The sequence below is a fragment of the Ornithorhynchus anatinus genome, chromosome 3 (assembly GCF_004115215.2).
Source record: "Ornithorhynchus anatinus isolate Pmale09 chromosome 3, mOrnAna1.pri.v4, whole genome shotgun sequence".
NCBI classification, from domain to species: domain Eukaryota; kingdom Metazoa; phylum Chordata; class Mammalia; order Monotremata; family Ornithorhynchidae; genus Ornithorhynchus; species Ornithorhynchus anatinus.
This window is the reverse complement of record NC_041730.1, coordinates 75,663,206-75,688,731: the sequence shown is the minus strand read 5'-3', so window position 1 is coordinate 75,688,731 and position 25,526 is coordinate 75,663,206. Positions and strand designations below refer to the sequence as shown.

At 41.6% G+C, this 25,526-nt stretch overlaps 1 protein-coding gene across 2 annotated transcripts in view; it reads left to right on the top strand.

The window, feature by feature from the left end:
- The window catches only part of NPR3 (natriuretic peptide receptor 3), a 78,005-nt gene that overhangs the window by 11,029 nt on the left and 41,450 nt on the right, over window positions 1–25,526 (top strand). For both annotated transcript variants that reach the window (XM_029060414.2, XM_029060413.2), the window contains exons 2-3: window positions 4,232–4,354; window positions 13,047–13,213. In XM_029060414.2, the coding sequence (XP_028916247.1) occupies window positions 4,232–4,354; window positions 13,047–13,213 (290 nt within the window). The remainder of the gene's footprint in view (window positions 1–4,231; window positions 4,355–13,046; window positions 13,214–25,526) is intronic.

Sequence of the window (25,526 nt, the reverse complement as noted above, 5' to 3'; positions counted from 1 at the left end):
CACATGAAAATCACAATCTCAATCCCCATTTTAAAGATGAGGTAATATAAGCCCGTCAAAGGGTAGGGACTGTCTCTATCTCTTACCGATTTGTACATTCCAAGCGCTTAGTACAGTGCTCTGCACATAGTAAGCGCTCATTGAATATTATTGAATGAATGAATGAATGAATGAACATTGTGTTCCATTGCATTCCTTATGAGGAAATCCATGTGAACCCCTGAGCCTAGAGAGGTTTTCCAGACTCATCTCATTGGTCTAGAGCCCTGGCATTCTCCTCCCAGATCCTTACTCACATGGCACTGCCTCCAAGGTGGGCACTTTCAAAGTTGTAATTGCTGTTATCACCTCCCTACCAGGCACCCTTGGGACAATTGTTTTACTTGCTGTCTGAAATTGGCCCTGATCTGACCGCAGTGACGGGCAATGGGCAGCTCCACTTGCTTTTAGAATGTTGTACAAGATCAGCTGGTCCCAAACAACCACTCTGGGAGCTGGAGGAAAGGAAGTAGTGTGGGTGAGAGTTATATATGACCTCCTTAGTACTTTAGGATGTAGAGATCAACACACTCTACTTTTTAACCACTTGCCTGGCCTCATATTCATCTTACATTCTCTTTTTCCTCTTCTGTCTTTGTGACTGTCTTCTCCATTAGGCTGTAAATTCCTTGAGGGCAAGGAGCATATGTTCTGCCTCTGTTATACTCTCCCAAGCACCTACTACTGTGTGCTGCTAACAGTAAGCACTCAGTATAAATTCTTGATATGCCTCCTACTATCTCACGTATGTATTTTCCTTTGCCCTCTCTTCCTCTTTCCTACATGTGTATGAATCTGCTCAGGACTGTTCCTAAGGATTTAGTATGTGTCACAGCCTCATCATGGCTGTGAATCAGTCCATGAATAATCCAGTCGGTTAAATCTAGGTGTGAAGAACTTTGAAATTTGGTGTAATTCAGCCATCCTCCCTCAGTCATAGACCAATCCTAGACTCCTTGAAGTTTTTACTCACGTTTCAAACCCCTTTTCTTGGTAATCAAACACTTTTCTAATAGGAAATGTCAAGGAAGTGACATGACATGAAATTAAGATGTTCTGTATAGTAAATATCTCTGGGAGTCTAATAATTGTTCACCTGGTGTGGTAGTTTTTTGGCATGGTCAGCCTTATATTTTTATTAGAGCTATCAACAGTCATGCTCTTTGAGAGTGCTTACACATTTCCCAGGGCTGTCACCGGTTATAACACATGGCTGTTACATCCACAGTTCCTGCCTTCCTTTCACAGACTAATTATCTTGTTCTCTAGGGATCCAGTCAACTGGAAAATGGCAATTTGGAATCCCCCCGCCCCTGGTCAACACTCACATACAAATACAAACACAGGGAAAACCTTAGCTCCAATTGATCCTTTGTGGAGAAGTGTATCATATTGGAGTGCAGCTCTCCTTTAGTAAATACTGTAGTATTTACATAAACTCTCTGCCATCTGCTTAACAGACAGCTTCACATCATCATGGGAGTTAGTCTTAGGAGTCAGAGGACTGGATTCTAATCCAGACTCTGCTACTGGGTTCTAATCCAGGCTCTGCTACTTGTCTGCTCTGTGACCTTGGGTAAGTCACTTAACTTTTCAGTGCCTTACTTCCCTCATCTGCAAAATAGGGATTTAATATCTGTTCTCCCTCCTACCTAAATTGTGAGCCCATGAGGAAACCTGATTATCTTGTATCCACCCAGTACTTGTTAGTTTGCAAGCATTTAACAAATAACATTATTAGTAGTAGTATCATTATTATCATTGTCATTGTTATCATCACAGCTCTGCCTCCCACTCTGATGTCTGATTTTCCACTAATCTGATCATCAAATTTTCTTGGGAGTGCAAGCAAGAGCTAAGATCACTGTACTATAGGCTTCTAGGGGCTCTCAGCGGGAACTTACTTTTGAGTCCCCTAGGTCACCATGTAAAATCCCCTTCTGGGCATCCTTCATTCCTTAATAAGAGCATTTTTGACTAACTGGCACCATCCATTCCCTAAGCATATTGGCCAACAAAACTTTTACTGTGCCTAGCATCTAGAAGAAAGCAAAACAAGCTGATCTCCTTCGGATGATGATAGATTTCTAGGTCCCAAGACTTTAGGACTAAGAGGCTGCACAGAGGAAGCCTCCTCTCAGATGCTCCCCTCAGAAGTCTCCCCTCTGCACAGCCTCTTCTCGGATCTCCCTTCCTCCTGTCTCTTCCCACTCCAGTCTTTTCTTCATTCTGCTGCCTGGATCATCTTCCTACAGAAACGCTCCGGGCATGTCACTCCCCTCCTCAAAAACCTCCAGTGGTTGCCTATCAACCTTTGCATGAAACAAAAACTCCTCACTCTTGGTTTCAAAGCTCTTCATCACCTTGCCCCCTCCTACCTCACCTCCCTTCTCTCTTCCATCCACCCGTACACTCCGCTCCTCTGCCACTCACCTCCTCACTGTCCCCTGTTCACGCCTATCCCGCCGTTGACCCCTGGCCCATCTCCTACCGCTGGAATGCCCTCCTTCCTCACATCTGCCAAACTAACTCTCTTCCCCTCTTCAAAGCCCTGTGAGAGCTCACCTCTTCCAGGAGGCCTACCCAGACTGAGCCCCCCTTTCCCTCTGCCACCCCATCCCTCCCCCTCCCCCACGCTTTTCTCCCTTCCCCTCCCCTCAGCACTGTGCTCATTTGTATATATTATTACCCTATTTATTTTGTTAATGAGGTATATATCTCCTTGACTCTATCTTGATGATGTGGTCTTGTTCTGTTTTGTTCTGTTTTGCTTTGCTATCTGTCTCCCCCATTTAGACTGTGAGCCCATCATTGGGTGGGGATTGTCTCTATCTGTTGCGAAATTGTACATTCCAAGCGCTTAGTACAGTGCTCTGCACATAGTAAGCGCTCAATAAATACTATTGATTGAATGAATGAATGAATGAATGAATGAATGGAAGCAGCATGGCTTAATGGGTAGAACACAGGCTTGGGAGTCAGAAGGACCTGGGTTCTAATTCCAACCCTGCCACTTGTCTGCTGTGTGACCTTGGGCAAGTCACTTCACATCTCTGTGCCTCAGTTCCTCATCTGTAAAATGGGGATTAAGACTGTGAACCCCTTGTGGGGCAGGCACTGTGTCCAACCTGATTAACTAGTATCTACCCCAGTGATTAGAACAGTGATTGGCTGTTATTATTATTGTTGTAATCATTACTATTATCGATTGATTGTAGTGTTAGTGGCTTGCTCAGTGCCATTCACACTTTCTGTTCCCATCATCAGGTTACCCCTGAATGTAGTGAGTCCAAAGGCAGGGCTCAGTATATCTCAAAGTAAACACCAAGACTTTTTTATGCACAGGACCCACTTATGGCTAAAGTTAATGTAACATAATTCTGATGCTGTGGCATAGCTCCACAGATCAGAATATCATTGATTGATTGATACAAATACCAGTGATTGATTGCTTCAGTAGCCACTGTGGTATTTGTTGCTCAAATTGGCCACCTATTTTTCATCATTCCAGCTGGGACCCTCCATCTCAACCTAGGTGTTTCTTTGATCAGAAATCTTAACCACCAATGACACAGAGGTATCAGGAAGTGCCAGGGCTGGAACCTAGATCTTGTTGTGGGCAGGAAACGTGCCTACCAACTCCGTTATATTATGCTCTCCAATGTGCTTAGTACAGGGCTCTGCCCACAGTAAGTGCTCAGTGCATATGACTGATTGATCTCCTTAGTGCCAAAGCAGTGCTTTTTTTGTTTTTAAGGTATTTATTGAGTGTTTACTGTGTGCATCTTGTTTTAAATAATAATAATATTTTTGGTATTTGTTAAGAATCTATGTGGTAACATTGTTCTAAGGTCTGGGATAGGCACAAGATAATTAGGTCAAACATAGTCACTGTCCCATGTGGAATTCAACCACGCTATATGTTTCTTGTTAAAGGTTATGCCTATTTAATTCAATGAAAAATTCATTCAATCATATTTATTGAGCACTTACTGTGTAAAGAGCACTGTACTAAGCACTTGAAAAATGTCTCAATGTTCCATAAATATATCAAATGTTTTAAAAAATTATATCTATGTGCTTAAAAGCAAAGGACAAGCTCAGTTTGTTATGTCTGATGTGTGGCCAAAAATTTATTCCTGAAATTCGCAAGATCAAACTCTAATGTTTTATTTCCATTTTCCTCCCCCAGTGGTGATAATGTGTGCCAACAGTGACAGCATCAGAAGCATCATGCTAACTGCACATCGACAAGGAATGACCAATGGAGACTACGCTTTCTTCAACATTGAGCTCTTCAACAGTTCTTCATACGGTAATGGTGTTTCTTCTTTCCCTTAGCCTATTAAAAGCCGTGTTGCAAATAGGAAAAAGACTTCCATTTTTTCTTGAAAATTAATTTTTACTTTCCCTAGAATTCTTAATTTTCCCTGGCCAATGACTCAGTTTGAGAAAGAACACAAAATGGAATTAGGGAGTAACACTTTAGAGACGTTGAGAAGACTTCTTATGCTGGAAGGGGTCATGAGAGGGGTTATTTAGTCTAAGGTATAACATTTTTTTTAATCCCTCATCAACTCGTGTGCCCACTGCCACTCTTTTAGGCCAAACTTGAACTCCCTCCTGAGGTTCCTAGTGTCCCCACCTACCCAACTATTTTGAAATCATCAAGAATGAGCTCCCCAAAGGCTCCCTTTCATCCTGCCAACATCAGTCTCTCATCAGGATATATCCTGTGTGCTTTTAAGATTTACCCCCTCTGCCTGTGCCTCTGACTCCATCCCATCTCATCTTCTAAAAACAGTTGCGTCTACTCTTCTTCCCTCCCTCACAGGCTTTAATTGCTCCTTCTGTTCTGCCTCCAAGCATGCTCCTATCACCTCTAAACTAAAAGAGTTCACTGGATCCCACTGCATCCTTCAGCCATCATCCCATCTCCCTGCTCTCATGCCCATCCAAACTCCTGTAATGGGTTGTATCGATCCATCTGCTGCCTCCACTTCTTCTCCAACTCCCTTCCTGATCCTCTACAATCTGTTTTCTGGCCCTGTTGCCCTTCTCCATGGTCACCACTGACCTCCTCCTTGCCAAATCTAACAGGCTGTACTCTATCCTAATCATCTTTGACCTCTCAGTTGTCTTGGCACTGTGGGCCTTTCTCTTCTAGAAATAACTATGTACCTTTAGCTTTACTGGTTTTTCTCTTACTCCTCTAGATATTCCCCTGTTTATTCTTCTCCTTTGTCCTTTTTCTGTGTTCCCTTCTCTAGGCTTGTTACATTCACTCCCTTGGGGAGCTCGTCCACTCCCATCACTTTAGCTACCCTTGTAGTCAGGGAACATGTCTACCTATTCTACTGTACCTTACTCTCCCAAATGCTTAGTACAGTGCTCTGCACATAGTAAGTGCTCAATAAATGCAATCGATTGATTTATGTAGATGATTTCCTACTCTATCTCACTAATCCCATCCACTCATTTCCTCTGCAATCTCTCATTTTCTCTTGCCTCCAAGATATATCTTCACGTGGCCCATCAATACCTTAATCTCAACACTTATACTCAGTAATAATGAAAGTAGTGGTATTTGTTAAGGGCTTATTATGTGCTAAGCATTATACTAAGAGCTGGGGGTTAACTGTAACTTATTTTAATGTCTCTCTTCCTTGCTAGACTGCAAGCTTCTTGAGAGTAGGGATTGTGTTCACTTACTCTAGTGAGAAGCAATGTGGTTTAGTGGAAAGAGCATGGGCTTGGGAGTCAGAGGTCATGGTTTCTAATCCCAGCTCCGCTACTTGTCTGCTGTGTGACTTTGGGCAAGTCACTTTACTTCTCTGTGCCTTGCTTACCTCATCTGAGAAATGGGGATTAAGACCGTGAGAACTCACATGATCCAACTGGATTACCTTGTATCTACCTCACCGCTTAGAATAGTGCTTGGCACATAGTAAGCGCTTAACAATTACCATTATTATTATTATTGCTCTAGTGTATTCCCCAAGTGCTGAGTACAGTGCTGTGCACAGAGTAAGTGCTCATTAAATACCATTGATGTTTAAAGCTGAACTCATCTTCATCTCAAACCATTTTCTCCACTTAGCCTTTGAATCTTTGACAATACTCATTCAATAGTATTTATTGAGTGCTTACTATGTGCAGAGCACTGTACTAAGCGCTTGGAATGAACAAGTCGGCAACAGATAGAGACAGTCCCTGCCGTTTGACGGGCTTACAGTCTAATCGACAATAGTACCATCCTTCCTGTTATCTGTAACCTTAATATTATCCTTGACTCCTCTGTCTCTCAAACCTCATATTCACTCTGTGACTAAATTCTGACATTCATTCAATAGTATTTATTGAGCGCCTACTATGTGCAGAGCACTTTACTGTCAGCTTTTCCTCCACAGCATTCCTGGGATCTGCCTCTAGCTCTGCATCCATATACTCACCATTTTGGTTCAGCTGTTTGTCATATTAAAAAATTAGATTATTCTATCAGTCTCCTCTTTGGAAAAACTAGAAGCAAGACACCCAATCTCCAGTTCATACTTCACTCTATTGTCCAGTTCACTTTGCTCAAATACTGTTCTGCCCAAATTTTCCCTTTCTGCAACATCCTTCAATGATTGCCCCTTCCTCTCCTGATCGTTGACTTTAATACACTTCATCAGCTCCTTCTCTCTTATCTGCTCTTTCCTTCCACTGTCAGACTAACCTACTCACTGGGCCTCCTTCCCATCTCTTTCGTTTTTGACCACTTGCTTATACCTTCCCCTCCCTCCCTCCGACTGAAATTCCCTCTCCGTTCAAAGCCACAGAACCATGACTCTCCCCATCTCCAAAGCCCTTCTGAAGTCTCACGTCCTCCAAGAAGGCTTCCCTAAATGATTTCTCTTCTCTCCAGGTAATATCCTCTAAACTACTGTCTCAGCACTTTTACACCAACATAACACTAATGCACTCCCCTCCCCACCTGTGGCCCCTCTGTACATCACCATTTATATTCCTTACTATTTAAACATTTATTCATCCACTCAACCATTTTTCCTTTCTCTTATTTTATCAGTAAAGTGCTCTGTCTTCCTCCCTGCCCCCCAACTAGACTGTAAGCTCCTTGAGGGAAGGGATCAAAACTGAACTCCTCGCCTCCCCTCCCCAAAATCTTCTCCTCCACCTAGCATTCCTATCCCCGATTAAACTCCCCGATTAGACTGTAAGCCCGTCAAAGGGCAGGAACTGTCTCTATCTGTTAACGATTTGTACATTCCAAGCGCTTAGTACAGTGCTCTGCACATAGTAAGCGCTCAATAAATACTATTGAATGACTTTGACAACAGAACCATCACTCCCTTCTCCCAAGCCTACAACCTTAGAAATACCTTAATTTCACCTTCTCTTTCAACCCCATATTGTCTGTTCTCAAATCTTGTCAAATGTTCCTCCACAACATAGCCAGAATTTGACACTTCCTCTCTATCCAAATAGCTACCAGTGATAGCCCAGGTACTTTTATATCCTGGCTTGACTATTGCATCAGCCTCCTTGTCAATATCCCTGCCTCTAAACTCTCCTCTCTCCAATTCATACACTCTGCATCCCTGATCAGTTCTGGTGGTTGCCCATGGTTGCCTATCCCCTCTCTGTATCAAGTCATAATAATAATGATGGTATTTATTAAGTGCTTACTATGTGTGAGGCACTATACTAAGCGCTGGGGTAGATACAGGCAAATTGGGTTAAACTACCCAAGGCAAGAGAAAATGGTTAAGTAGAAAATAAGTGCTTAGTACAATGCTCTGCACATAGTAAGCAATTCATATCGTGGAATGAAAAACTCCTGATTGTTTTCTTTACACCACTTAATTGGTTCACTCCTTTCTACTTACCTACTCTCTTCTCAGACTCATTTTACACCCTTCCTCTCAAGCTGTTCTACACGGTGGGACTCGTTCTTGGTCTCCCACTGCAGACAGGCTCTCCCAAAACTCAGGCCCCTCCCTGGTCCAACTGGACTTCCCTCCCCTTTCAAATCTGACAGACCATAGCCCTCCCTATCTTTGAAGCTCTTCTAAAATCACGTCTAAAAATCTAAAAATCCTCCAGGAGTCTTTCCCTGATTAATTTCTAATCTCCACCCATTACATCCCCCCTCAACTGCCACCTTAACACCTCCACACTATCTAATCACTTAAATCCTCTCGACCTCTTGTGTATTTACCCTATGTATATATCTTAGCACTTAGGTATGTACCTCATTTCCTAAAGCACTAACTCATGTATCTATCCCTTCCCCCTCTTCCCTCTATCTGTATTGATTTTTGTGTCTGTTAGGTAATAAGATCCTTGAGGGCAGGGATCATTGCCTACTAATTCACTTGTACTCTCCCAGAGTCTCATTATAGTACTCTGCACACGGTAGGTGCTCTGTAAATACTACCGATTAACTGTTTGATTGAGTTAGCTTGAATGACAGCTACTGCCTGAGGCTGCAGATCCCACAGTCCCTTTTTTCCCCTTCCCAACTTTACAGCCAGCCAGCCAGCCTAGACTCCGGGACACTACCCTGATAATCCTCAGGTTTACTATAAAGCCCAGGGGCAGGGTGGAGGGGTGGAAAACTCTTTGTCAGCCAAGTTTATGTCAGAGTTCCTAGGTGGGACTAGTACAGTCGTTGGGTGTGTTTCCAAAAGTATTAATTTTGTCCACAGGGTGCAAACTCCTGCCAAAATTATTGAGTGCTCACTGTGTGCAGGACACTCTACTAAGCGCTTCAGAGAGTACAATATAATAATATGACAGAGTTTGTAGAGGGATTCCCACGACATTCCCTGCCCCAAACAAGCTTCCAGTCCAGAGGACAAATGCTGTTGAGTGATTTTCCTTACCAAATGGAGTTAATAGGATTTTAAAACTCTTCCTAATTCTGCCATAATTGATTTGTGGGTTGTATAATGAATTGTCCTCTCTGTCATCAGTGGACTGGGTGTGCATTTTGGAGTGTGAATTTAGAAGCTTTGGCATTTCTCCCAACTGTAAAAAAAACCAACAAAAACATGCATTTCCCTTGGTAACTGGCACCCCTCTTCAGTTTTCTTTGATTTTCTCTTCTGAAAAAGTCATCATTCTGCTTATAATAATAACGCTGGTATTCATTAAGTGCTTACTATGTGCAGAGCACTGTTCTAAGATCTGGGGTAGATACAGGTAATCAGATTGTCTCACATGAGGCTCACAGTCTTCATCCCCATTTTATAGATAAGGTAACTGAGGCACAGAGAAGTGCTTATTCCAATCTAAACCAAGATTTGGATCAATCAATTGATGGATCATATTTATTGAACAGTTACTATGTGCAGAGTTCTGTACTAAGTGTTTGGGAGAGTACAAAACAACAGAATGAGCAGACACTTTCCCTGTCCATAATGAGCTTACAGTTTAGAGGGGGAAACAGACATTAATATGAATAACTAATTTATAATGCATAATTTAAAGATGATATAATGATAATAATAATAATGGTATTTGTTAAGCACTTACTATGTGCCAAGTACTGTTCAAAGTAATCAGGTTGTCCCACGTGGGGCTCACAGTCTTAATTCCCATTTTACAGATGAGAGAACTGAGGCACAGAGAAGTTAATTGACTTGCCCAAAGTCACACAGTTGGCCAGTGGAGGAGCCAGGATTAGAACCCATTACCTCTGACTCCCAAACCCATGCTCTTTCCACTGAGCCACGCTGCTTTTCTCAATGTGTACATAAGTGCTGTGGTGTCGGGGGTAGGGCGAATATAAAATGTCCAAAGGTCACAGACCGAGGTGCACAGATGATGCAGAAGGGAGAATGATTCAGGGAAAAGAGGGCTTATTTGGGGAAGGCCTCAGTGAAGGAGATGGGACCTTAGTAATGCTTTGAAAGTGGAGAAAGTGGTGGTCTGGCATATATGGAAGGGGAGGGAGTTCCAGGCTAGGGGGAGGACGTGGGAAAGGGGTCAGCAGCAAGATAGATGAAATCTGGGCAGAGTGAGTAAACTGGCTCTAGAGGAGCATAATATGTGGGATAGATTGTAGTAGGAGAATAGTGAGGTGAGGTAGGATAGGGCGAGCCGACTGAGTTCTTTAAACCCAATGGTAAAAAGTTTCTGTTTGATGTGGAGGTGGATGGGCAGCTATGGGAGGTTCTTGAGGAATGGAGAGACATGAGCTGAACATTTTTGTTAATAATTTGTTGTTTCGGGAATGTGCATACTGACTCTGGTGTATTTTACTCTTCCAAGTGCACTGCACATAGTAAGAACTCAATAAATACCACTGATTGATTGCTCTCACCTTAAAAATGCTTTGACTCCTACAGATCTCTTGAAGTTGAACTTTTGCTAGTGATTTATATCATTTGCAAATTCTGGAAAGGCGTTAGTAGCCCCAAGAACATTTGGTTGTGAAAAGATTTGGTTTATATCATAAAATAAAATTTTTTAAAAAAACCCCGATTTTTCAAGATTAAATCCAATCTTAGCCCAAATTCTAAAACAATGAAACCTCCTAATTACCTTCCAAGTTAGAGATCCTTAAGCCTCCACAAGGCCCATTCCCTAATTATAAGTTGAAATTGGATCCAGCTACCAGGAAGCTAATTTTTTTAAATCACTCTGAAAATGAGACGAATGTAGTGTTTTTTAATGGCACAGGAGTACTCAAACATCTTGGCATTGCTCTGGAGACAATTGATAATCTCATTCTACAGTATTTCACTTGGTCTCTGGTATTTCAGAATATAAAAATAAAGCAGGGTAAATATAATGGGAGGAAAATCCCATAACCAAGCATTCAGGCAAGATATGGAGTTGGCAAATTTTTACCAAGTGGGTTCATTGGTTAACTATCAGACCTTCAGTTTGTTGAGATGAGACACTAGTGTGTTTTGCTTGATGTTTGCCATAATCATAATAATGATGATAATAATAAGGATAGTTGTTAAGTGCTTCTTATATGCCGAGAACTGTTCTAAGACTGGGGTAGATACAAGTGAATCAGGTTGGACACAGTCCTTGTAGTAATAAAAAGATTGTTTTGAGTCCTTTGTTATTCCTGCAGGAACTAATTTGATCCCTAGTGGGAAAGTATTCTGCCACTTCACTGAACTCATCCTAAAAGTTGAGCATCCTTGGCCCTTTGTAGGTCAGGAATCACAGGCTCGGGTGACCAATCAATCAATCAATAATATTTATAATGTTATTGCATGCTTACTGTTTGCAGAGCACTGTACTAAGCACTTGGGAAAGTACAATACAACAGAGTTGGCAGACCTGTTCCCTGGCCACAATGAGCTTACAGCCTTGAGGGGGAGGCAGACATTAATATAAATAATTTATAATATTTAATTTATGGATATGTACATAAGTGCTGTGGGGTTGACGGTGGGGTGAATATCAAATAATAATAATAATGATAATTATGGTTTTTGTTAAGCGCTTACTATGTGCCAGGCACTGTTCTAAATGCTGGGGTGGATACAAGCAAATCAGGTTGGACAGAGTCCCTGTCCCACGTGGGGCTCTCAGTCTCAATCCCCACTTTACGGATGAGGTAACCGAGGCCCAGAGAAGTGAAGTGACTTGCCCAAAGTCGCAGAGCAGACAAGTGGCAGATCCAGGTTTAGAACCCACTACCTTCTGACTTCCAGTCCCTTGCTCTATCCACTACCACATGCTGCTTCATCTGTGACCAAAGGTCACAGATTCAAGGGCATGCCCGTTTGAGTTTGTTCACACTAATGGGGTTGGGAGAGGAGGGATGGGACCTTCAGGAAGAGGCAAAATTTTAGGTCACTCAAAGCACGGCTTTCCCTAAACAGACAGAGCCAATTACCTGATATAGTGAGTGGCCTATTGTAGTCACTGGGCTACCAGGTTGATGGGCTACCATGTTGACACTAACTGGCTGCCTGTAGTGTCAAGAAAGGCTAGCAATTTTCCCCTCTCCCCTTGCCTCCCCCTTACACACTCACAGTCACATTCAAGCCAAAAAGGCTGCTATTCTGAGATATAGTTTCTGAAACACTGATTGGTTAAAATTTTTTTAAAAAGAAAAAGAGCAAAGGAGATACTGGAATTTCTGGTACTGCTCACCTCTGAACACCCTTCCAACTTTCACCAGTCGAGAGACAGTGTAGGAATTTCAATCTGAGAGTGTGTTCAGGAGGGTGCACCTCTGGGAGTCCCAATCCAGAAATCTGGGTTTCTCCTGCTGCTTCCAAAGGAGCCTAAAATAATCATGATTATTCACAGCAGCAACAGCCTTCTTTTTGTCTCCTTGCAGGCTGCTTGGACTTTTCAGTCAAAACTCATTTTGTCTCTTTAATTCCCTTGGGGGTCAGTAAGGAGGATAATTTTGAAATGGTATTGGCTGGATTCAAATTAATACTGAGCTGCTGTTTAATACAGCAAATCATTAATATACCATAATGTATGAGGTATGTGGGGTACTTTACAGCTGTTAAAATTTGCCTAACCTACTTCCTACTCTGAAGAGATTCCAGGGCATCATTAATTTAATATTTCTCTCCAGTGCCAGCTTTCAGATGTTTAATATGTATGAATTTGCAGTACAGAGTGACAATAGGTAATTATGCGATTACACATTTCTAATTTAACATACAAATTATTCTAAGTGTTTAAAGAAAAGGGCTGGAAAATGGGATTATACAAATCTTATTTCTTTCTCTTGCAATCCTAAAAATTAGGAGAGGAAAATCTCATTTCCTCAGCTCAAACGAGGCAGTCGAATCGTTATTGATCAACAGAGGTACGTGGCGGGGAGGCTTCTCTTATCTAGGAAATCTTGAGATTTTCCACAACTGCATTTAGTTGCAAAAATATGACAATACCTCTGGCCTTGACAGCTATCGGCTCAAAGCAGCACGTAGGGAACATAGCAGCCAAAAAAGGAAAACGGCTCCTTTATGGCGACAGGCTTGGAATTGTAAATATTTTTATTTCTCCCTTAGGAGATGGCTCGTGGAAGAGAGGAGACAAACAGGACCTTGAAGCTAAGCAAGCGTACTCATCCCTCCAAACAGTTACCCTACTGAGGACAGTGAAACCTGAGTTTGAGAAGTTTTCCATGGAGGTGAAAAGTTCTGTTGAGAAACAAGGGCTCAATGAAGAGGATTACGTAAGTACTTGATTATGAGCCTAGACCTTTAACATCCCGAAAACAGCCTTCTAATTAAATCAAAGGTGACAAAGTGTCCTATTCTGAACCATTCAAAAATTCCTGGTTTCAGGTCTGAAATTCACTGTTGCCTTCTGTGTACTTTTTTGGGTCAATTTTCTCGTCCCGCCCCACCCCATAGCCCTTCCCCCGCAACACACACATACACTTTTCCGACTTCTGTAGAAAGGGAAAATTGCTCTTTGTGTGTGCTTGTGGTTGCACAGAGAAGGGAGTGTGTTGGGAGAGGAGGTGGAAGATTGTGCTTCATGCTCCTGCCATACTTCAGTCTTTTTTGTGGCATGAGTTATTTATGGCTTTTGAACATTTTTTCTCATATTTCTTTTTCGTATGTATTGCTTGCCTATTCCTCTCTATTGCTAACACTCCCCTTTAACTTTTATTGTAAGTTATTTCTCCCTAAGACTGGCTTAAGACAGCATTGTGCTGAAAAATTTTCCTTATCTGTGAAAAAACAACCACCACAAGTACCTAAATTTGTTTTCCAAAATTGAGATGTCCAAACCAAGGTGGAGGAAAGATTCTGATATTCTGATATTTGGGCACACGGTCACATCTCAATCATCAGTTGGCACAGGTGTCTTCAGCTTCCTGGCATTTTTACACCTAGAACTAGAAAAGATGACTTGGGGACCAAAAGAACAATTCTGGTCACAATCCCTGGTGGAAGGAGTACCAGGACTAGAGAGGCAGTGTGGGCTAATAGAAAGAGCGAGGGATTGGGAATCAGAAAACTCTGTTCTATTCCCAGCTCTGCCATATGGTTATAAACTCATGGGCAAGGGAGTGCATCTATTAACTCTGCTATCTTGCTCCTCCCAAGTTCTTAGTACAGTGTTCTGCACACAGTAAGCACAGAGTAAATATTAGTGATTGGTTGATCTATTTATTGCAACCCTTCGCCAAGTCACTTAACTTCTCTATGCCTCAGCTGCCCCATCTATAAAGTGAGGATAAAATCACTGTTCACCCTCCATTTTAGACTGTGACAGGGATTGAGCTCAATCTGATTATTTTATATCTACTCCGGCCCTTAGCATCATGCCTGACAATAATCTCAGAATGATAGAGTTCACTGAGGCACTGGATATCAGTTACATTTCTCAGCCAGTTGAAGGACAGGACGTTCAAGTTCAAAGAAGAAATTGGAGTTCAGCAATGGACTGTCTCTAGAGCTGCAGATTTGTTCATTCATTAGTAATTACTGTTGGTATTTGTTAAGTGCTTACTATGTGCAGAGCACTGTTCTAAGAGCTGGGGTAGATGCAAGGTAATCAGGTTGTCCCATGTGGGGCTCACAGTCTTAGTCCCCATTTTACAGATGAGGTAACTGAGGCACAGAGAAGTTAAGTGACTTGACCAAAGTCACACAACTGACAAGTGGCAGAGGCGGGATTTAATAATAATAATAATAATAATGTTGGTATTTGTTAAGCGCTTACTATGTGCCGAGCACTGTTCTAAGCGCTGGGATAGACACAGGGGAATCAGATTGTCCCACGTGGGACTCACAGTCTTGATCCCCATTTTACAGATGAGGTAACTGAGGCACCGAGAAGTTAAATGACTTGCCCAAAGTCACACAGCTGACAAGTGGCCGAGCCGGGATTCAAACCCATGACCTCTGACTCCAAAGCCCGTGCTCTTTCCACTGACCCACGCTGCTTCTGCAATAGTAATTACTGCTCCCCTCCTGTGTGCAGATCGCCATAGTAGGTACCTGCTATGTGCAGAGCACTGTACTGAGTGCCCAACGTGCAGAGTACTATAATAATAATAATTATGGTACTTGTTAAGCGCTTACCTTGTGCCAAGCACTTTTCTAAGGACTAGTATATACAAGGTAATCAGGTTGTCCCATGCAGGTCTCGTGGTCTCAATCCCCATTTAAAGGATCAAGTAATTGAGGCATACAGAAGTTAAATGACTTGCCCAAGGTCACAAAGCAGATGATTGGTGGAGCCACGATTAGAACTCACATTCTCTGACTCCCACGCCCATGCTCTTGCCACTAGGCCATGCTGTAGTAGGTGCTTGGGCAAGTTCAATGAAAGTAATATACATGGTCCCTGGCCTCAGTGAGTTTATATTATTATGGCATTTGTTAAGCACTTACTAGGTATCAAATACTGTGCTAAGCAGAATTATAATCTAATTCGGGAGACACAAACTGTTTGCAAGCAGTGTTAATCTGCCATGAATTCACTATAAGACTCTAGGTTTGGGACAATGCTTCCGTTGCATAGTACCAGTCTTTATAAATTCTGCTGTGAAATAACTAGCCAGTATTTGTAAAGCCTTTTTGAAAATATAGGGAATTATACAAACACTAAATAATAGTCTCTGGCATGAAAAATAATGTCACCACTGTGCTCCAAAGGCTAAACCTTACAGTATAGCTCAGTCTATTTATTTGATTATAGCCTAATTCACCAAATCCTTTCCCCAGCATCCAAGGTTCTAGGGTCTAGCTGAACTGAAAGTTTCAACTTATTGAGCTTCTGGGTGAGGTTTTAATGGTTCTACGGGCAAATGCAAAAGGTCAGTGAAGCAATAGGTCCATTTGTATCTTGGAGTAATATAATGGTGCTATATTTTTGCCCCTTACTGGCTTGTATGGGACTGCTGGAGTTTGGGAAAAAATGTATTTTAAAACCATTTCACTGAGCTTGAGCCCTAAGGCTGCTATAGCTCTCTGGGCAAATGCATGAATATAAATACACACACACACACACACACACACACACACACACACACGTATATATAATATGTATAAAATTGACTTGAAATTAAACATACTAAAAGGTCACTGAGTCCTGACAGGGGTTACTACAGTATTCCTCCACTCAGCTATTCCCGTGATATCAATCAATCCTATTGAGTGCTTACTGTGTGTGGAACATTCTACTAAGCATTTGGGGGAGCAGACACATTCCCTAGCCAGGACAAGCTTACTGTATAGAGGAGGTGACAGACATTAATTCCAATGATCTATAAATTTACTGATATGTACATATGTAAATATGTCCTAAAGGTGGGTCGAATATCAAATGCCCAAATATCAAATGTCACGGATCCAACTGTATAGATGATACAGAAGGGAGCCGGGGAAAAGAGGGCTCAATCAGGGAAAGCCTCTAGGCCGAGATGTGACCATGTTCCACCTGAGAAGCCTGAGCCATAATGGAGTTTCTCAGGAGTTAGAAATTTCATGAGAGAGACACATACTCCACCAAGATGTCCCATGGCTATGATGGCTCTACTCTTTTTTTTTGAAGATTATTTGGATAATTTTTGCCTCTAAAATAACATTACTCTTTGTGTTATACTCATCCACGTATGCTAGGAGAGAGTTTCCTATTTAAAGTAGACTAAGGCAAAGGGTTAGTAACAATAATAATAATAATAATGTTGGTATTTGTTAAGCGCTTACTATGTGCAGAGCACTGTTCTAAGCACTGGGGTAGACACAAGGGAATCAGGTTGTCCCACGTGGGGCTCACAGTCTTAATCCCCATTTTACAGATGAGGTAACTGAGGCACAGAGAAGTTAAGTGACTTGCCCACAGTCACACAGCTGACAAGTGGTGGAGCCGGGCTTCGAACCCGTGACCTCTGACTCCAAAGCCCATCCAGTAGAATAGTCAGTCCATCGTATTTATTGAGTACTTACTTACTGTGCGCAGAGCACTGTACTAAGCCTTTGGGAGAGTACAATACAACAGTATAATAGAAACATTCCCTTCCCTTGAGAAGCAGCGTGGCTCAGTGGAAGGAGCACGGGCTTGGGAGTCAGAGGTCATGGTTTCTAATCCCGGCTCCACCGCTTGTCAGCTGTGTGACCTTGGGCAAGTCACTTAACTTCTCTGTGCCTCAGTTACCTCATCTGTAAAATGAGAATGAAGACTGTGAGCCCTACGTGGGACAACATGATTACCTTGTATCTACCCCAGCGCTTAGAACAGTGCTCGGCACATATTAAGCGTTTAACAAATTCCGACATTATTATTCCCACAGTGAGCTCTCTGCTGCATGTGGAGAGCAATTGGAAATAGGCAATCATCTATGTTCTCATTCTACAAATTCAGTTAATATTTACTGATTGCTTGAGTGAGCATGACTCTGAGTTACACGCTCAGCACTGCAGTCATTTCAGGCCTGGTTTACCTGAATAAGTGAAGTTACAGGGGTTTCAGAGGTTCTGGCAGCCTTGAACAGCTTCCCGCTTGTTGTAGCCTTCTTTATTGCCCGTTGGGATCTCTACAGCCTTGGAGGAGGGTCTGCAGTAACACGTACGCTGGCAACTTCATCGTGGGTACGGATTCAGGCTAAAGAGAGTACATACCTCCTGGGGGCATGGTTGGGGAGATTAAGTGCAGAATTGGGATTTGAGGACAAAAACCCATTTTTTACCTGACTGCCATTTACTAGCACACTCATCAATCTTATTATTAATTATTAAAGAGAGAAGGTAAGAGTAACTGGGGCTTCGAAGAGGGTTTGAAGTGCAGGACGAAAGGGGAGCATGAAGGGACTTTTCCATCTCTGTTGTGTAGACTTTTATTTCTTTACTACCAAAAGAAGGAGGTATCTCATATTCAGTATCATTTAGTAATCAGTCCAATATGGTTCTAGAAAATGGAGGAAATCTCTTGGCAGATCAAATTTACCTCTAGTTTAGTTGTGACTGAATCGAAAACCTCATCGAAGAATCACCTTTGCTGAATTAGGCCTGGGTCTGTACAGTCAATCTAGCAAAGACACACACATACACGCACACACACACACACACACACCTTTTCAGAGAATCCTAAATTAATTAGAAATCTACACAGGTATTCATCTTGACTAAAGGTTGGGCATATGAATTGTTAGCATAGATGAGGTAAAAATGTCATTATAAATATGGAACAAAAGCAAGCAGGAAAGTCAGAATAAGGAGGCATTGTGGACTAATGGAAAGGGATTGGGAATCGGGAGACCTGAGTTCTAGTTCCAGTTCTGCTTTTGGCCTGCTGTGCAACCCTGGACAAGCCAAGTAATCTCTCTGTGCCTCAGTTTCCTCATCTGTCAAATGAGATTAAATGACAATCTCTTTTTACTTCTTGGTTTGCAGGATTGCAAAATTATAAAAGCTAGACTTTAAGATCCTTGAGAACAGGTATCATGCTAATTACTTCTGCTGTACCCTTCCAAACTCTTAGTTTAGTGCTTTTCAAAACATCTTCCAACCCAAACCCTGCCCTCCATATGTCTTTCCCATCACTGTATACAACACCACTACCCGCCCTGCCTCACAAGCCTGTAACCTTGGCATTATCCTCAACTCATCTCTCTCATTCAACTCACCTATTCACTACCACTCTCCTTACCTTTAAAGCTTTGTTAAAATCACATCTCCTTCAAGACGCCATCCACGACTAACCCCTTATTTCCTCTGCTCCCTCTCCCTCCTGTATCACCTATACACTTGGATCTGTGTCCTTTAAGCACTTGATATTCACCCCACCCAAGCCCCACAACAGTTGTGTACAAATTCATGATTTGTTTTATCATCCGTTTACCTTCTCTAGACCATAAACTCTCTGTGGGCAGAAAAGGTATTTACCAACTCTGTTGTATTGTACTCTCTCAAGTGCTTAGTACAATGATCTGCACACAGTAAGCATTCAATAATTACCATTGATTTATTGATTGATTTGCGCACAGTAGGGACTTGATAAGCACTATAAAGTGACTGATTAGACTGGGAGTCTGGTAATGAGACAGGGACTATGTTCAATCTGGTAATCCTGTATCTACTTTAGCACATAGTAAACACCAAATAAATGCCATAATAATAAGCAAATATTTTAGAGACATCGTGAAATGCTGCAGAGAGGCAACCTTCAGACATAAGTCTAAGGGAATTAGTCCTAGGCTAATTAGTGGGATTTCCACTCACTGAAGATCACCCCGTTTGAGTTTCAGGCTGTTCCAGAACACTGGACTGTAATCTCCGCTATTTCACACCTTCTCTTCTTGGAAACTGTTAACAGGAATAAAGGATCTGTTGTGCCCACACAACAGTCCTTTTGGAAAATCTATAGCTGCTTGTGATGACAGAGAGTGGGTGCTGTCATTTGGAAGTAAAAGCCTTTTGACATGGAGGTCGTGAAAGGTTAACAGTCTTAGGCTGTGGAGTAATTCCAGCTACCTGAAAACATGTAAATTGGTTTAAAAATATCTGTCCTAAGTCCTCGAAAGCATTGGCTAGCTGGGTTCTTGAACCTAGGTAAGGAAAGAGCATGTGACTGTGTGTGAAAGACTTGGATACAAGGAGTTGTCAGCGGAACATGAGTCGTGTTGATAAAGCGGGACACACGCGTGCACTTACAGTTGTTTTCTGAAACACATGTACAAATAGAATACCTTTTCATAGGTTCACTGACTTTTTCTTCACCTGTAGCTCCCCTCCAAATGCACACACATTGTTTCATTGAACTCAATAAATCAGAGCCAGTGATGGGGGCTGACACCTGCTGGCACCTTAAATTCAATAGCTCCACCCGCAAAAGACAGCATGCCTGAATAATAATTGTGGTATTTGTTAAGCACTTACTAAGTGCCACACACTGTACTAAGATCTGGGATGGATACAAGCAGTTTAGGTTGGACACGGTCCCTGCCCCACAAGGAATTCACAGCCTCCCCATTTTACCGATGAGATAACTGAGGCACAGAGAAGTGAAGTGACTTGTTGAAGTGACTTATCTCTGGGGAAGCGGGCTATGTTGTATGTTCCCTTTCTAGTCTTAAACAGGCACTAGAATTGTGCTTCTTTAAAATCAGGGCTATGTCACCCAAGTGCTTAATACAGTCTTCTGTACATAGTAAGCACTCAATAAATATCATTGATTAATTGCTCAAGGCAAACTTGTGATCTACCTATTGTTCTGGGCACCTGCTGTGTGTGGAGAACTATTCTGGTGCTCACTGTGTGAAAAGCATTGAACTAGTTGCCTATACTGATCCGCTATCACATGTAGAACACTATTCACAACAGAAAAAAAAAAGACATGGTCATTGCCCTCAAAAGCTTACAGTTTGCTGTGGATCACTGACTGCAGGAGGGAAGCCATTGGAGAGGACACAGACAATTTACCTTTCCTTCTCCTCTGCTACAATCTGGCTTCTCCTGGGCCCTCCTCCTGGCAAAAGGGGCTCTTACTGTTGCCAAGACTCCCCTGGGTCTCTGGCACCTGGGGGATGGGGGGGAAATCAATCAGTCAAATGATATATATTGAGCACTTACTATGTGCAGAGCACTATGCCAAGTGCTTGGAAGAGTACAGTATGGTAGATCAGGTAGACATGATACCTATCCTCAAAGAGCTAATAACATGAATAGGAGGGAAGGGGCAGTGTCTCTTCCCATCCTCTTGGCCCCTTGGTGGAATCCTGGATGAGCCATGGGGGCCAGGGGGGTCTCCTCCATCTCTGCTGTTTGGCAGAGATGGAGGCAAGGGAAGAGCTCTGCCACTTGACTTCTCTGTGACCTCAGGCAAGTCATTTCACTTCTCTGTGCCTCAGTTACCTCAGCTGTAAAATGGGGATTAAGACTGTGAGCCCCATGTGGGATGGGGACTGTTTCCAATCTTATTAGCTTATATATACCCCAGCACTTTGTACACTGCCTGGGACATAGTAAGCACTCAACAAATTCCATAAAAAGGGCAGTTTTAGCTGCTCTCTCTCCTGCTGTTGCTGCTGCTGTGTGACCAACCTAGGGGTATGTGTGTATGTGTTTTGTGTGCAGTCCATACCAAGAAATGAGTTTGACATACTTTAACTTTTTTTGTTAAATATGGTAGCCCAAGTAATTCATTTGGAGTTTTATCAGCCTTTCAGATGTAATAAGCACCCCAGTTTGTCAGTCTATGGGATTTCCTCCAAGTGTTAAAAATTACCGAATAAAATTTCAGGTGTTAACAAAGTCTCATCAACAAAGAAGTGTGTCTGAAGAGGCCATGCAGAGGTAGAAGCAGAGCAGGGGGCTCCTTGATTTATTGCATCAGACAATCCCTTGAAAGTATAGAATGTAAACTCATTGTGGGCAGGGAATGTGTCTACCAACTCTGTTGTATCGTACTCTCCCAAGTGCTTAGTACAGTGCTCTGCACATGGTCAAGTGCTCAATAAATACCATTGGTGATGATGATGATGAAGTCAGCCCCACTTGCCATTAATTTTTAGGATACACAAGGCCAATTTTCAACCAGTTTACCCAGAACTCCTGTTCAGGGCATATTACCTCTGGTACCTTCAAAACCATATTTGTGCTCCCAGATTAAGTAACTTTGTGCTCTCTGTTGAATTTGTCCTTGCAAAGACATGGCTGCATGTGCAGTTTGGCAAGTCCAAATTAGAAGTCCAATTTGATGGGCAAGAATCTTGATCAAAAATGAAAATGAGAAATAAAACCATTTTCAGTTTAGAAAGACATGCTAGTCCATTTTAATTAAATAATGCTTCACCCTTAGTGCTTTGGCATTAACCTTCAGTTTCATACTTCTTAATGCTACCTCTGTTTCTAACTAGGGGGAGAATTTGTTAAATGCTATTTTTATTTCTAACCAAGCATTCTGAGCAGGGATGATTTAATAACCTTGGATATTTGCTTTTCTGAGGTTAGTAGGCCACCCATCACTTGTTTTTTCTTCTTATTTAAAAGATGAACATTTAACTAATTGAACAAACATTCCGACTTGGTCAAATGCACAGCCTCATTGTTGTTGGGTAGGATGGGTATGCATTTTCTTTTATTCCCTATCCAATTCCCAACACTCAGAAACAAAATGGCAGGTCAGTGTTGTTGAGCATTTATCTAGGCATAGGTTGTGAATAGAGTCAGGCCTTGAGAAATTGTTTAGATGCATCCGACATTACCATTTTCAAAGTCCAAAATAGTTATTCTTAGTATTTTCAGGAACCTTCCTCAATGAAGGGGCAACAGCAGGAAATCAAACAATCATATTTATTGAGTGCTTACTGCGTACTAAGTACAGTACTGTACTAAGCACTTGGGAGAGTAAAATGTAGCAGAGTTGGTGGAGATATTCCCCTCTCACAACATGCTTCCAGTCTAGAGCAAAATGCTAAAGGAGCTTGTGCAACACCAGTTTCTGCATATAACAAAACAATGTGGGAGGTAGTATTGCTCATAAAGCTTATCTGATCATCATTATAGATTGAGCCAAGCATTTTCCCCCCCCACAGTCTTCTGCCATCTAATTTAATTGGAACTGTCTCCCTACTAAGATTTTTAGTTAGCACTATAAGGTTATGAAATAAAAGAGAAAACGAGATGTCTAAAGAGTTCTTTGAATCCCACTTCAGGAAAGATTAATGACCGACAGGCTTTTTTGTTTCTTCTGACTGCATTGGAATAGGAGAGAGGATTTCTCCCGCCCACCCACCCTCACCATTTTCTCTTGCAACTACACTGGAGAACAGTTTGTCCAGATGACTAGGTCCAGTCAGTGGCTACACTGCCTTGCTAATTGTGTTTAAAAGAATAAAAGTCTACCTCAAATTGTCATTGCATTACAAGGAAAAAGAATCCATGTCACCATTTAATAATGACAACACTATTAGTGAAATCTAATTAGGAATATTCTAAGGGCTCAGGAGTGGAGATAACTTCTTTAAATTACTGACCCTAACCCAAGGAAAGTTGCCTTTATAGGACTATCTAAAGAAAGTACTTTTGTTTTAGTTTTTTAAAGTACAGTTTTCTGTAAGGCTCAACAGAACTGAATTTCCTCAATGAACAGAACTACCAGTCTGTCAGATCTCCTCTGCTAGTGTTTGGCTCTCCTATTTCTTTGATGTCTTCTCTTCAAATCTTTCTGTTTCTCTGAGTTTTGCTTGCTAAGTACCAACAGGAACAACTGTCAGTAGAATGTTCATTTCTTGATTCTAGTGTTTTGACTCTGAATTCAGAAAGGGGAAAATAAATTGGGCAAGAATTGTTGTTCAGTAACCTGAAGGTTGTTTGTTTGTTTTTTTAAGGCTTAAGTTTGAGAGTAAATAGCATTACTCACTGGTTAAAATAAGAATTGGTTCTCCTTCCCTGGTTATATTCCTAAAGAATGCTGCATTAAGGAGAAATCACATTATAGTGCTTGTGCTATGTCTGACACCATGTGTATGTGCCAAATTGTTTATTCTGACACAATATCACAAGGTATCCAAACATGTACTTGTTGCAGGGAGAACATTCTCTCCTTCCATAATAGTGTTGCAAGTCAAAATGCCTAATGAAAAATTGTGATATTTATTTCAATCATTCCAGGAAAGCACCAACTTCTGCATGCATTTATCTAGATATTTCACGTGTCAAACATTCACACATGTCTACTCCATTTCCCTTTACTATTTCCACTACCTCAAATTTTTTTTTTTTAACGTCTATCTCCCCCTCTAGTTCATAAGCTCTTTGTGGGCAGGGATTGTGTCTTCCATCTCTGGTGTATTGTGCTCTCCCAAGTGCTTGGTTTCATGCTCTGCACACAGTAAGTGCTTAGTAAATACCACTGATTGACTGGTTGATGTGTTAGAGGTGGGAACATCATAGGCCTAAATAATTCAGATGATTGCTTCAGTTCCCTATTTTACAGGATCAAGAGATTCTTCACTTTGGTGATCGTTAGACCTGTCCCAAGAATCTTTTCATTATTAGCTAAGGAATCTTTTTATAGTACAATTTTTGCATAATTTACTTATTGGCCATTTATGTGCTGGCAAAAAGTACACAGTTCAAAAAAACTCCAGTGCATATGAAGCTTTCTGTTTAGGTAAAATAGATCATGGACTAAAACTGTTGTGTTCTCTAAGTTTTGTCTTTGTAGAACGTCCTGTATTCAGGGAATATCATACATATTTGGCTTTTCAAATATTCTTGCTTTCTTCTCAGTAAAATAGTCTGACAGCACCTTGATTTTGTAGGAGCAGCACCTGCAGGGCTGCCGTTCTGGGGCCACCTTGTGAGTGGGGTTCCAAGGTTTTTGTGTTTTTTTCACTTTGCAGCCTACAAAGTAATGGTTTCTCCCTAGTGAATTTTCATCTTTCCATACCACCTTCTGCCATCTCTGTCCTCCCACTCCAAGAGAACTTGGGTCCCTATCCAAAGCTGCTTCTTTAACCATGGGCTAATGCCCTAGATGGTCCCAATTCCACAGCGACCATTTGCCTTGGAATCTGTAAACTCTTTAGAAGTAGAAGGCAAAATGCTCTTTCTGGCTTGCTTGATTAAAATAAATACTAATATAACATGAAAGTGTATTTTTAAAATGAAAAAGGTAAATTTCCACTTTGGCAATGAAAATAACTGGGATTTTAGTATTGAAGGACCTCTCAAAAACCTAGGAATTTATGAAATATTATAATCACAATGTACAGGAAGGTCTATAATGTGGGGGGTTACCTTCCTGAAGGATCAGTCCCTCAGGCCTTAAACAGTGCCACATACCATTACTTCTGGCACCATGTTCTATCCAGGCAGATGCATGTTGTCAGAGGAACGATCCCTAATTCTACCATTGTGTTCTATCTGAAATACAGGGTAAGACATGTATTTTAGCAAAAACATGTATTTCAGTTTATTTTTACTCCACCGAACAAAATTTACAAAATCAGCAAAAGCAAAGTCAATTAAATAAACTGCTTAAAGAATTTAAAACACAAGTACATGACCAGTGCCATTACTGGCTCAGACCAGTGTTCCATCTAGCCTTGTGTCTTTGACAGCAGCAATGAACATTTCAGTCTGTACCATCCAACCTTCCTAACTTTTACCTCTACATTCCGAACTTTTCCTTTTAGTAGCCTGTTATGGACTGTTCATCCATAAATTTCTCCAAAGCCCCCTTGAATCCACTATATTTTCTTCCAGTACAACTTTCTGTGCATAAATTCCATATGCTTAGCCCACACCCCCAGGTAAAAAAATTGTGTCCTTTTGTTGATTTTGAACCTCCCTGCCCTCAAGCTTTAGTGGGTGCCCTTTCATCCTGTTGCAGGATATAGGAATGGCAATTCTACCCTGTAATCTGATCAGATTCTTTATGATTTTGTTGATTTCAGGCCTGTTGCCTCTCAGATATCATCTTCCCAGAGAGAAAAGTCGTAACTCTTGTGGTCTATCCCGATAAAGATGCTTCCCTATTCTCCTGAACATCTTGATTGCCCTTCTCTGTACCTTGGTACCTTC